This window comes from Acanthaster planci, linkage group LG02 (genome assembly GCF_054643075.1).
Source record: "Acanthaster planci isolate LZ-2023a linkage group LG02, COTS_SCS, whole genome shotgun sequence".
NCBI classification, from domain to species: domain Eukaryota; kingdom Metazoa; phylum Echinodermata; class Asteroidea; order Valvatida; family Acanthasteridae; genus Acanthaster; species Acanthaster planci.
The window spans coordinates 16821778-16835619 of record NC_141778.1 but is presented as its reverse complement, the minus strand read 5'-3'; the positions used below and the strand labels follow the sequence as shown (position 1 = coordinate 16835619).

General features: G+C 41.6%; 1 protein-coding gene across 1 annotated transcript in view; it reads right to left on the bottom strand.

Annotated features, from left to right (window-relative positions):
- The window catches only part of ccdc138 (coiled-coil domain containing 138), a 30433-nt gene that overhangs the window by 14762 nt on the left and 1829 nt on the right, over positions 1-13842 (bottom strand). Inside the window, exons 3-12 of the mRNA XM_087132679.1 lie at positions 12006-12260; positions 11091-11314; positions 8658-8810; positions 8017-8136; positions 7453-7668; positions 5791-5931; positions 4404-4526; positions 2804-3008; positions 1931-2107; positions 1563-1701 (exon numbers count right to left, since the gene is read on the bottom strand). Coding sequence (XP_086988805.1) covers positions 1563-1701; positions 1931-2107; positions 2804-3008; positions 4404-4526; positions 5791-5931; positions 7453-7668; positions 8017-8136; positions 8658-8810; positions 11091-11314; positions 12006-12260 — 1753 coding nt within the window. The remainder of the gene's footprint in view (positions 1-1562; positions 1702-1930; positions 2108-2803; positions 3009-4403; positions 4527-5790; positions 5932-7452; positions 7669-8016; positions 8137-8657; positions 8811-11090; positions 11315-12005; positions 12261-13842) is intronic.

Genomic DNA, 13842 nt, shown 5'->3' with positions numbered 1-13842 from the left:
TTTTTAGACTGATTATCTCACTTTGCTGCATCACCTTACAGTATTTAGAGTGCTTTATAAATTTCATGTTGTTATTATATATTATTGGAGAAAGTTACTCCTTCCATGTAAAAGCTGACAAAACTGAAAGAGTTCATAAAATCCTCCAAATTAGAGGCACTACTGCCTGAAATGATAGTCATATGTAAAACAGACAAGATCTTTCCTTTAAATGATGTGTAATATACAGTTCACTGTTTTTAAGACAGTGAGAATTACCCTCACGGCGTACAAGCTTAATCTATGTGTCATGGAATTGGCCAGGCAGAGTCATACACAGGAATCACAGTTCATAAAGTGGACTCTGTCTTAACTACATGCTGCCGGTTGGTTTGAAAAATGCAGTACATGCAAACGGGACATTTTCAAGATTTTCAGTTTTCCAAATTCTTCACGAATTCATCATTTCACTTAATGGACATTTACACCCACACGAATGGCTGTTTGGTGGCTACTTCAATCTGACACACAAAATCAACTGACGCCTGAGTATTTCAGCCAGGCCTGCAGCCTTATAAAAAGAGCCCAGATTGTGCGGTGTTATGTAACTTTCTTTTATTCACAAACCTGGCACAGTCCGCTGCTGACCTCATTTCAATAGGGGCCAGATTAGCGTGCAGCGTTACTGTGTGGCTCATCGCTGCTGTGGTAGAGCTCTTTTGTCCCTGGTGGTAATCCGCTTGCGCTAAATCCCCCAAACCGTGGTATACTGTTTCAAAACAAGGTCAGATTTTCTCCACTATTGAGAGTGGAAAAATGTTTGTAATGCCCAGCAGCCTGGTCTTTTGTTATGAGTACGGTCTTTTGTTACAAGGCCCAGTTCCCTTTGTCCGATTTCGGAGACCCCGGCCACGCGTATATAGCATACCTGTCTGGTACTGGAAACCCCGGCAGCAAGTGGTTAAGCTTGCATTTCAACTGAACATTCCAAACAAAACAAGCAATATACACTTTAGCAAAAATGGGGACTGACCATACAAAACATAACAAATAATTGCTCACAAGAACAGTTTCCTAACCACACGTTCACCATGAAGATAGTTAGGAGTGATGGACCCAGATTGTTCTTGTTTCAAAAAATATTGTTGCACTAAGGGATTTATGAGCAATTCAGAGTAAAATTGTCCCGTCACCAGCAAACAAGCAAAGACAAAAACAGCAAAACACCAACCCCCGTGAACTGAAAACTACCTGGAAAAAATTATCTTAATATCTTACTGCACCAAAATCCATCTAAATTAAATTTCTGCTTTTGTTATATTTTGATGGATATCAGTTCAGCCCATTGCAATTATCTTTACAAACATAGATGTTGAAATGTTAGTTTACTAAGCAGTCCTAAACTGTCAATTCAGGGAGCGTCTTCCAACAATGTGACAAGGACGGAGGATTAAAAAGCCAATAATCTTGTATGAATATTGTGCTGTCTATCTTTACATTATCAAGCAACAGTTAATCCCAGACTTATTCAACTGAAAGTTTAGAACCTATAATTGCATGAAGTCCCAGATATTTGCACTTACTTGATTTTTGAGAGCTTCTGCAATATGATGCTAAGCTTCTCCCAGAGCTTGGGATCTAGGTTGGGTGTGCGGAGTACCGTAGCACAGGCTCTGAACCACACATCTGTACTACAACTTTCCAAAAACTCTTGTGTCAGTGCTAAAAATGGACAAACAAGGGACAATTAAAAACAACAATTGTGGCACAATTTTGTAGTTTGGTTTTACTTCCAAAATTTCTCAACAAAATCCTTCTAAAATGGTTTTCTTAATACCTGAAAAATTAAGTAAATGGACTTACATGTATGAATCCCCAGTCCTGTGATTTGGAACCAGTTCCCACCACCAACAGTCAGGTACCTGTTTGCAAGCCACAACACTTAGCATACCTGATTCCATGGACATCTGGAGGAAGACGTCTACTGCGCTGCTTATCAGGGCCTTGTGGGTTGTCTTCAGGTAAGGCACGACTGCCTGCGTGGCTCGGTAACGCAAATACAGCTCCTTGGCTGAATCCTCCTTAAGATCCATCCGCAGGACGTCAAACACCTGCGCCAGGTAGTCCACTGCCAATATGAATCAACAGATTAGCAGCATGCAGATGTAGCTGGCATATCCACATTATATGACGAGATGTTTCCAAAAGGCGAGACTTGACCTTTTGCCTATTACAAAATTGATAACTGACCTCACACTGGGGGAAATCAACATCAATTTTCATAGGAGCACAGGCTTTAAAAGTGTGCAAGCTCAAGAAAGCAGTATACAATTCTACTTTGGGCATGTTAATTGGAGGGCCACTGGTTAACAGAAGGTTGATTTGTGTTGGATCTAGACAGCTGATGCCCTGTAGTCAGACTGTGGTCAAATGTTGACACAGAATTGTACTACCGGCTCAGAGAGAAGTGTGGCTACTGATGATCTGTGATGCAAGTGATGTCTTAAGGCTGGTCCTGCTCAGCCGAGCACTGCCAACTGGCACAAGTTTTCCCTTGCATCTCTTTGACCTACCGTCTCTGATGACCAGCCATGCCCAAACCGGGTATTGTTGTTTAGGGCTATTGCTATTGGCCAAGGCAGGCTGATGGGAAAGCCTAAAGCTATAGCCATAAAATATGCCAGTCTGACATGGCCTGAAGTCAGAGTTGGAGATGGATCTATTGCTTTGATTAAAATAGCTCTTTGTTGGAGCACAGGAAAACAAATGACCGCACTGTTGGCCACCTTGATCTGTGAGCCAACAACAGTGGGCCACATCTCACCTTGAGACAGAGTCTTCAAAATGATGAGACATGACAGCATCCTGATGTGAAGGTTGGGACTCCTGAAGAACACAGCTGCTTTGGGTTTTTCGTGCAGGCCCTCTGGTGTCTTGATGTTATCCACTGCTCCAGCAAATCGAACCACCGTGGGTTTATACAACTCCTCTCCAAGCCGACGATAGGTAGAGGAAAGGGGGTTGCGTGGCTGAGAGGAAAAAAAAAAAAAAATCAGAAAGGTTGTTGTCATCAGTATTACCACTGCATTGTAGCTATGACGAAAAACAATGTCCAGTTGAATGTGAATAAAAGCATACCAGGATAGTTTGAAATAGTACTTTTAAAATGGGCGAGGGGCCTGGGGTTGATAATGGCCCGGGCTGAAAAAACCCATTCACCTATATCTTATGGGGTATAAAAAATAAAACAAGTTGATATTTAGCATTTTCCAACAGTTTGTTCACCAGTTCAACCCCACAATCAATTAACCACTCCAGCCATACAAAAGAAGACTGAAATTCTGACTAAATGATATGAGGAATCACAGGGAACTTCCACGCAAAAGCAGGAACATTCATGTATCTGTAGGAACTTTCAGAGTCAGCAAGAATGGTCCATTTTGTGCGTACAGTAGGCAGTGCTGAGGCATCATTCTGGTGGGAATGCTGTGGTCCAAGTGGAAGGTCGCCCATTACGGTATGAGAACATGGCGTTCAAATAGAACGTTCTGACCTCTGAAATATGAGACACTTCCTTAGAGTACATAAAAGGGGAGTCAAATTTGCATACAAGACCAGGAGAGTGTTACATTAATTAGTATCTTTATCATCCGTTAAAACCACCCACATGCTGGGATCTTGATCGATGGGAATGGGTAGCTGCTTGATGTATTCATGAATGAGTATAAAAAAAATTAAGGATTTTTTTCATTGGTACCAACTTCGTAGTACCATGACAACCCAGCTTTGTGAAGCTGTTAAGCATAAAAGATAATAACAGTAATAATGACCATTTATAGAGCGCAAAGATCCGACAAGGTGCTCAAGGCGCTAATACAATGAAATTTATTAAATGCCTCATTGAAGAGATGAGTTTTCAGATCCTTCTTAAACTTCAGGAGAAAAGGGGAAGATCGTAGCCATGCCGGTAGACAAGATACATGTATACTTGGCACATTAACATTTTCTAAAGTAGAGAAAGACAACTGGCCAAAGTGCCAGGAACTGCATATTACTTGTGGCAGGTTTCCAGCAGATTTCAGCTCACCAAACTTCCTGGCCAGTACTTTCTGTGGAGCATCTATTTTTTGTTTCCTCAAAACTTGTCAAAACTAAGTCAACCAAAATACACCCCTAAAGGATTCTGATATTTGTCTTCCTTTTCATTTGATATTTATTCCAAGTCACTGCTACTTGTGGGACTTTTGGACAAATCCTAATTTGCCGAGTGCAGAACCATTCACTTAGCAAAAACAAGTTACCAGCTAGACTTTCCAAGAAAAAGAATCTGGCTGGGCGAACTTTTCTGTTTACCAGCTCTATGAAACCTTGCCCTGCTCGAACATTTCCCAAGTTACTTTTCTTGTACTCTTCTTGTATCTAACCTGTGACACTTGACCCTGGTCCAGATGCACCAATGACCAATAAATGAACTGCAGGCATGGCAGATGCATCTTGGAACTTGCTGCCGGCAAACTGTGTAGAACCTCAACAAGTGAGGGCAGTATCTAGGAAAGATCCAATCCAACAAGGGACTGAAATATACATTGTGTGACTTTCTGTTTTCTTTACAGTTTTTACCTTTTTGGGCCCTCAGCCACATTGATACACACTTTGACCATATCCTGCTGGGGAGCCTGTTTTCGGGTACCTTGGGTTTGTACGCATAGCCGGGGTGCCTGAAATCGCATGAAAGAGCTTGGGCCTTGTAATAAAAGACCGTAATTATAACAAAAGACAGAGCTGCTGGGAATTGCCAACATTTTTTCAGTTGTCAATAGTGGAGGAAATCCATCGTCGTTTTGAAAGACTATACCACTGTTTGTGGCATTCAGTGCGAGCAGATTACCACCGGGGACAAAAGTGCTCCCGCACTCCAGAGATGAGTGATACAATACCGCTGCATGCTAATCAATAAATACTGTCGGCCCGATGAGAGTAGCCACCAGAAAGTCACTCCATGGGGTTTAGGCGTTCAGGAAAAAAAGGTAAGAATTTTGAAGATTTTTGAAAACCGAAGATTTTTAAAAGTCGCCCGTATGTAGGCACTGCATTTTTAAAAGCACCCAGCAGGAAATGGTTAAGCTCAATGTTTTCCAATATACCTAGTGGAAAACCCATGATCTCCAGCTTAAATGTGGGGACATCATTAATACTACTCAGCTATCAAGCTTTTAACTCAAAAAGGGCTCGGGGTGAAATTTGCCCTTCAACATTTTCTCTGATATTGTCATGGCACCAAGCCATCCCAAAAGTTCCCTGCATTGTCTTGGAGACATTTCAACACCAATTTTGTGAAAATCGGACAGACCTTTCTTGTAAAATACAGATTTTTCCACACCATACATGTCAGCCAACAAATGTACACGTTTCCTTGAATTGCACGCAGGCTGACGTGTGTGAACTGCCTTTTACTAACAACAAAACCATTTGTCTTATGATTTGAAAGTGAAAAACCTGACTGAAACTTCACAGGAACACTTATGAGTGTTGAAAAGGACTGGGCACTTGACAGCCAAGTTTGGGGGAGGGGGAGAGAGAACCCCGCCCCCGACGGCTGAGCGGTAAAAAAAAGCCTGACTCTTTTAGGTTTAAAGGGTTGACTAGCCAGGGCACATCCAATGAAGCAGTCATTACTATAATCAACTTAAGATGGAATGCTTGCTTTTAGAAGACAAAAATTTCAATACATATGCTCTTCTCTAACAGTGCTTCGATTATATACTACATACGTAGCAAAAGTGGCCCACATTCTTAACTGTAGTTAGTTACTTTGGCGCAACGTTCTTTAGTGACGGCGGATGCAGGCAACAATGGCAGAGGCTGTTTGATGTCATCCGTCTGGACATTCTGGAGATGAACTTCACTCAGCCATGCAAGCATGAAACCAAGGACGTCATAAATGGCTGTTGTCTGCAAACAAATTGGGGAAACAGTGGGTGACACAAAAAAATACTATCTTTGAATTGCAGGATGGAAACTGGAAATGACAAGAACCCATGAAATGCCCGCAGAGGGTTTGTGATAACGACTACAAAAATTGTGTGGCTTTTAAGAGGTTAAAATAGCAAATTTTTTTCCAATAGGAAGTGAAAAAGTAACAAAACTGGAATGATTTAACCTCTACAAATCCAGAATTTGGGTTACCACAATTCTGAAATTTGAAAGCTCACACAATGTTTTATTTGTACACTGTAGGATGCTTGAGGGCAACTACTGCCTTGAGTCTGGTCCGAAATGGGCTTACAGAGCTATGGCTAGGTCTATTGTCTGCACGTCTCCACGCAATTCAAATGGAGCGAAGACCTAGACCTAGCTCTAGACAAGAGATTTGGATGCAGCCTCAGCCAAGGTTAATATCTGACGGCTTCCAAATTAATGGACCTTTCCCATGAAATATGCAAATTGGACGGGCGCATGCGCACTACTTCCACTGGTTGGCAAGTGCAGCCGTCAACACTGTCGGTAGCTTAGGCGAGCTGCTAGTAACCATAACCTGGTGCGTTGCCAGTCAATCAAAACCATATTACAGCCTTTGCCTGATACTTGAGCACGCTTTTCTTGAAACTAAGTGAAGTTTTCAGTGTCCTGAGGTTGGAAAGTAACAGTTCCTTTTCTTTAAGTTTGGCACTCATGTCAAACTATACTAGCACATAAACGGCGATAGTGACGCACATGGAAATTTGTATTGTTACGTCAAAGATTAAAGCAACTTTGCCAACCAGTGGTACTGATGCGCATGTGCCTGCTTTATTTGCATATTTCATGGGAAAGGTCCATTGTTTTTGGCCAATGACTACACATGGGTTTACCTGCCTCCTAAATTTGTGCACATTCTGACGAAAATTCTAGGGCTGAGTCAATTCAAATAATTCACCATTCGAATATTCGACCCTCGATTCAATCGAATATCCGAAAATTTGGCCGTACTGACTGGCGGATTGGGGATGAACAAACCATATACAAAATCAGTTGCAATAACACACACATTTGTACATTATAATTAATATAACGGCTTCTCTAGGAATATCTCCAGCCATGATTTAGCAAGATTTAAGAGATGAGCAATAGGAATAGTTTTTGTCCTGTTGAAAATTTCTATTTGTTTTAAATTGTTTAATGTATGATTTACTTTATGAATTGTACAGATTTCTGTCGCCTTTCATTTGAATCTTCTTGAAACAAGCCTTCTGAGTGCAATTTTTCTCATTTAAAACCAAAAAAATATTTTCCCTACCTTTTCATGAATTTTGCATTTGAATTTTCAAATTCGGAAAATTATATTCAAATATTCGATAATTGATTGAATATTCGATTATTTGGATATTCAGCACAGCCCTTGAAAATTCCTCACAGGTAATGTAAGGATTAGACGGTTCACTGTTGTTATTACAGATCTATTTTATTTCTGTTGAACTCCATTACTTTTCATACCTTGCTCTGTTTGGACACCCCTGCGGTCTTGATTGCCTCCATTGTGTCTTTGGAAACAGACACTGGACGACTCTCAGCCCTTGCTTTAGCAGACACACTGTTGAGTGCCCTCTGTCTCTCACCAAGTTCCTGCTTGCGCTGCAGGTTGGCCAAGCGACTCTGCACGCTAACAGCTTGAGATTCCAGCTTCTTATTCTGCTCCTGGACTTCGTTCAGCTGTGTAAAGGGACAATGGACCAAAACTGATTTAAAAACACATTGTGAGCGCAAGTGGGGTTTTTTCCACATATTTCTCAAATTTATGAGCAGTACACAGAAAATTAAACTACACGTATAGTGCTGATGGACTGAACTTAAGCAGGTGTAACAATGTTATTCAATTGTTTTGTCTGCATGCAAAGAACAAGATATATCTATATGCAGGTGCACACCCACCAACTACCACAGTTAATGAATAGTTTTTGCACCTTTTTAAAATTTTGTACAAGCAAAGCTGCCTGTCCTCAGGAATGGTTGCCAGGTGAGACACTGCTCACCAGAACTGGAAGGGAAAGGCTGACGTACCTGTCGCCGTAAGGTGTCGTTGGCCTGCTTCAGGGTGTCAAAGGAAGCCTTCAGTCGCCTTGTCTCCTTTGTCTTATCCTGTAGCTGGTCTGTCATCTTAGAAAGTTCACTTTGGTGTCGCTGCCAATGAAGAGACAACAACATTTTCATAGGGACATGTATTTCTGGTGTGTGGTTTGGCAGTCACCTCCAAGTATTGGTTTAGGCAGTATTTTTTACTCAATTGTTTGGGAAATTTTCCCATGTATTCTTGTGCGATTAAAATGCCAAAGAAATTTACCAGTTCAGTATTCCAACAGTGTATGCTAACAATGAAACACATCATTGTTCATTCCAGAACTGCAATACACACATGTAAAGGTTTAAGCCCTATCAGTCTGGCCATACACTGACTCGTACATACCAAGCATGTTGGAGCTTGTCTACTTTGTTCTTGAATGACATTGTCTCCTTTGGAAATACTGAACTGGGCCATTCCAGGTTATGACTACAGAAATGAACCTCAAGTTACAGGAACTAAACTACCGAATTCTGGGCCAGTTTAACCTCATATATTACTCTTCGTCAAAACAGATTCCAGTCATATTCATCCTCAGAACGTGGCCATCTTTGTATGCATGAACTTTCACAAATAAACCAACCTCCTTCAACACAGCCCATCGGCGTTCTACCTCTTTTTGCGCGTTGCGCAATGTGGAATCCTGCTCAATGAGGCTCGCCTGCTCGCGGTCAACAAGTGCCCTCTCTCGTTCCATGAGGGCCAACTCCCGCTCATGAAGAATGGCACTTTCTCGCTGCATGAAACAAAACAATTCTGTTTCAAGTAGAAATCGCTCGATTTCTTTTACTAATAAGTGACTTTTGTACTAAAATTTGAAGTACAGATACCCCCATGTTTAAAACTAAGGACTTGTGAATCACTGAGCATCAAATCAAATCTTCTTAGACTAAGTCTGCATGTATTCCCAATAGCTTGAGTTGTCAGTTGCTTTCCACAAATGAGACATGTGGCCCACAGGAGTTTGGTATCTAGCAGGTGGTTACATGTAATTTCTATTTGCCTCCATCCATCCAGAACTACATGTAATTGTTCCCTGTGAGAAATAGCTGTGGTCATTGTGAAAAGCCAACTACACTCAGTGGGGCTAGAATTAGGGATCAACCAATGATGTGATTGAACATCGGATTGGGCCGATGTTCGGCAACATCATCAAAACATCAGATCGGCAACAGAGCGTGAAATTACGATCGGACGTCAGACATTTTCCAAGCACTTAATATGTTTGTCCGAACATAATCAGAGATGCTTGGGCAAATTGTCTGACCAACATATCAATAATCAACAACTCATAATCCCACAACACAATGTGTGGGCTTATGGCATCCAATTTATTATTAGTTTAGTGTTAGAATTACGTTAATTACGCCCAAGGCATTCATCGGGGCTGATGGCTCATCACTGGCCCATGTCACCCAGCGCCATGCGTGTATGAACATATGTGAGTATACCTTGCTTGCACAGACATGAAACCGCTCCATAATTCCTTGTGCATCGTATAACGTAGATCATGCAGTCAACCAATGTTCAATTTTCCATGGTAACCCACGCATGACACATAACCTGGGTACCAGGCAATATGAACCAGTAGTGGTTGGCTGTGTTCATGCAGTTCCTCCAGTTCAAACCGAGTGTGGTGCGCGTGCATTATATTTCTGTATGTGCGATGGGAGTATGCCCTCTTTGACCCGCAGGTCTTACTTCTGCCAAACACGAATAGTTTGCTCGAACGCAGCCCTTAGTCATGACTCAAATATTGCTTCTTGATGATTAGGATAAATGGATGCATGATGGCTAGACGTATACACTTACCAGAGTACAAACTTACATGTATGTAAGTATCCTTTAACCCTAACCCTCCTCAATCCTTCACCTGTTGGAGGACTGAGGAGTGTTAGGGTTAATAATCATACTGTCTTTGTTAAAGTGCATGCTGTGGAGAGTACACAAATTTTACACTGCACGTTACAACTCTACCTTTTATATGATATGGCAGATCAAAAGCTGGTCATGGCAGAACAAAATTGATTGTGTTGTGACATTTTGTCCATTTATACTTTTTTGGTCTTATTTTGAGTTCTGGGCAAAATTTGACCTTCCTTGCTGATATGAGTACCGATGTTAAATTGAAGTAAGGAAAAAACTCTGTACTAAGTTTTGGCAAACACAAATGTCATTTGTTTATTTGAGCATGAATAAAAACAGTGTTTTTTCGTTTGGTGAGACAAATGAACAGTTATACCGTGGTTAAACCTTCATAAAGTATCCCTGAAAATACATCTTCGCGATCCGTGTTGCAACAACTCATCGCACGGACCGCGGACCCAAGGAGCAGTCAGTGTACATATTTACCATTTCCATTGACTGCCATGAAAAGAGCAAGGGAACTACACCGCATGTGGCACCACAAGGTATTGTGTGACCGGTCTGAAGGTAGCCTGCGATTTAGCCTTTACTCAAGGCATGCGTGGACACATGATGTGCATCTTTGCTGTTACGCGTTGGCACGACGATTGTGTGGTGTTATATGACTTTCTTTTGTTCAGTGTGCTGCTGACCTCTTTTCAATAGGGGCCAGATTAGCACGAAGCGGTGCTGTGTGGTTCATTGCTGTGGTGGTGGAGAACTTTTGTCCCCAGTGGTAATCCGCTCACACTAAATGCCCAAAACCACAGTACACTGTTTCAAAACAAGGCTGGATTATCTCCACTATTGAGAGTGAAAAAGTGTCGGTAATCCCCAGCAGCTCAGTCTTTTGTGCCGAGCGCGGTCTTTTGTTACAAGGCCGGGCTTTTGTCCCGGTATAAGGCTCCCCGGCTTCGTGTATAAAGCCTATGTGCTCGAAAACGGGTCCCCCAGCAGCAAGTGGTTAATCCGGCCATGGCTGTTGGGTCTCATTGTAAAGGGTTGACTAGATTACTACCATCCATCACTTGGGTGAAGTTGTTCGAACTATGGTTTATTCCGAATAACACTTAAACTGGCCTGAAGTGTCAGTTTTTCATGCTGTTCTTACCTGCAGTTTCCTGTTGATTGTAGCCAACTCCTCATACACATCCTGCACTGCTGCCATCTTATGAACTGGCTCTTCTCGGTAGAAGGATGGGTCATCTCTGTTCATCGTCTTCTTCATTTTGGGTGCATTCTGGCGGGAGTACCTAGGCACAAAGTATTCCTCGCTCTCATACAACTGGTGAGGAGAGTCACTCGGGACCTCATCGGATGCCCGCAGGGAGGATCCTGGTGATGGTGACCCAGAGAAATGAGAAAGACTGGAATGTGGCTGATGCAGAGATTAATGACACCAAGGAATTAAACTGCGGAGTAGGTCTACACTGTAACTTGAGCAGCAGTGGTGGTGATGGTGATGCAGATGTGGTAATGATAAAGATTCAGGGAGCGGTGATGACTCTGACAAGTCAATGACCAAGACAACGTCTACCATGGAAGTTTACGTATAAATTTGGAAGAGGTGGACCAAACCTTTACTCTAAGCTGCAAGGATGAATCACAGCTGCTAACTGGGCCATTCCATGAGGTTGGGGCACAATTTGTGATGGTGTCCTTTGTTACTTGGGTTCCGTAAAAATGAACAGCTATTTCCCTGCATGTGGATTCAAACTTATACTTCTTGCAAGGCTGAATACAGAGGTGTGTGTTATTTTTACAGAGTAAATGACCTACATTGTACTCTACAGGTCATGAAAGGTGGTAAAAGTTACTCATGTAACAAGGACATCGTCACAAATTGGGCCCCAACCTCATGGAATGATCCAACTACCTTGACCGCACTGTGCACAAAACCTTAAGCAGTGCTTCACAAAGAATTTCATGGTGAAATATTGCTACATATGTATGTCCCACTCTCCAGCAGTAAACAGTTGTTCATTAGTTCATATTCCTCATACAATGCTGACTACTAAGCCCATACCTTCGTCTTCCTCAACATCCTCTGCCAGGGTCATTTCCCTCCGACTCTGATCCCCCTCCCTGTCAATTCCACGATGCATTGTGTCCTCTAACCTCTGGCTGTCCAAACGCAGTAGTTTGCAGAGCTCCCTCAGGGCACGGTTGTAGTGCCGCCTCTCTGCACTGGTCAGCGTAGCCCCACTCATGCTGGGCAGGGTCTCGGATGACATGGGTGTCAGGGTACTAGGCGACATTGAGTGTCGAGCTGGAGAAGTGTCTATCAGTGAAACATTAAAAATAGACTCACTACTCAGTAATACTCTCTAGATGCAACATAATCCTGAATTACATGTATTTGTCAAAGATTTATGACAAAGGAATTTGTTGGGTCTCAACAGAAAGGGAAAGCCTTCACCGACAAGGAACTGGAGACCATGAAAAAGGCACAACATAATGTCTCTGTATACACAACATTCACAAACAGTCAGAGTATACAGAACACACAGAGTACATGCGCGGCAAATATTTTTCAAATAAGAGCTTTAGTTCCACAGGGATACATATGAGTAGATTTTTTGTTCCATACTTCTGTCGTGCACACCTGTCCCTGCCTCTTACCGGTACATTCCCTGACCTGGGTTGCCTTATACTAGTTACGCCCCTTGGAAATTTGACCTGTTAAATTAATAACTGTTTTATTTATACTGGGTAGTCTTATCAGTTACAAAAGTGCTTTCCGTAAGCTGGTAAGGGCCCTGATTCAATTTGAAACATAAATTAATTAATACAGTATGCAGTAATCTAATGTTAGCAAAGATAATAAAACAAAGATGACATGGATAAAACATTAACTTCAAGGCATCTGACGGTGGTGTAAAATAATCAATGGATGGCCACTAAATAACAAGTTTAATAGCGACAGGTTTTTCATTGCTAATGAATGTCAGACACCTTGAAAAAAGGGAGTGTGCAGCAAAATTTGAATGGTGCACCGTAAAAGTGTCAAACTTGCTCATACATGAGGACAAGCATGGCTCTTTTTACATCAAAGTCACAGTTTTGCCGACAGGGGCTGGTGAATCTATGGCTGGCAATCAGTACAAAAGCAAAAAGCTTTCAAAGCCCTAATTCTACATAAACCCTATTACTCAATATGATATAAAACATGAGATCCTCTTTGAAAGTAATGGGGCAAGTGAACGTTATTGTGGAGGTACAAATGTAACATCCGACACCAATGGTGTAGGGCTGTGCCGAATATTCGAATAACCAAATATTCGATCAATTATTGAATAGTCAAATTTATTTTATTAATTTAGTATTTTCCAAATTTGGATCTCCGAATGCAAAATTCATGAAAAGTTAGGGAAAATGTTCTTTTGCTTTTGATAAATGAGAAAAATTGCACGATAGAGGTTTGTTTCAAGCAGATTCAAATGAAAAGCGACAGAAATCAAAAAGTGGACTATTCATTCAAACAATGAAATTTATCAATCCTTTCTGGACAACTGATGGAGCTGTTGTCATGATGTCATCTATCTAGGGAAGACATACAGGTACATGTACATGTAGCTCAGTTTCGGGTTCTCTGTTCAAATTGTGAACCTAGAATACACTTACTGAAAACATAAATTTCTGAGAAGACGATGGGTGCTAACTTAGTGCTATGCACATAACCATGGAGGAAGGACACAACCATTACCAACAATGAATCATCAGTCTAGAAAAAATCTACAAAAATGCAGGACAAACTAATATAACATTTAGGCTTTCTTCAAGGGATGACATCACACTTTTGCTCATGAATATGGAAATACATGTACTCAGCATAAAACCAAAAGGCAGTAAGATACCTTTCC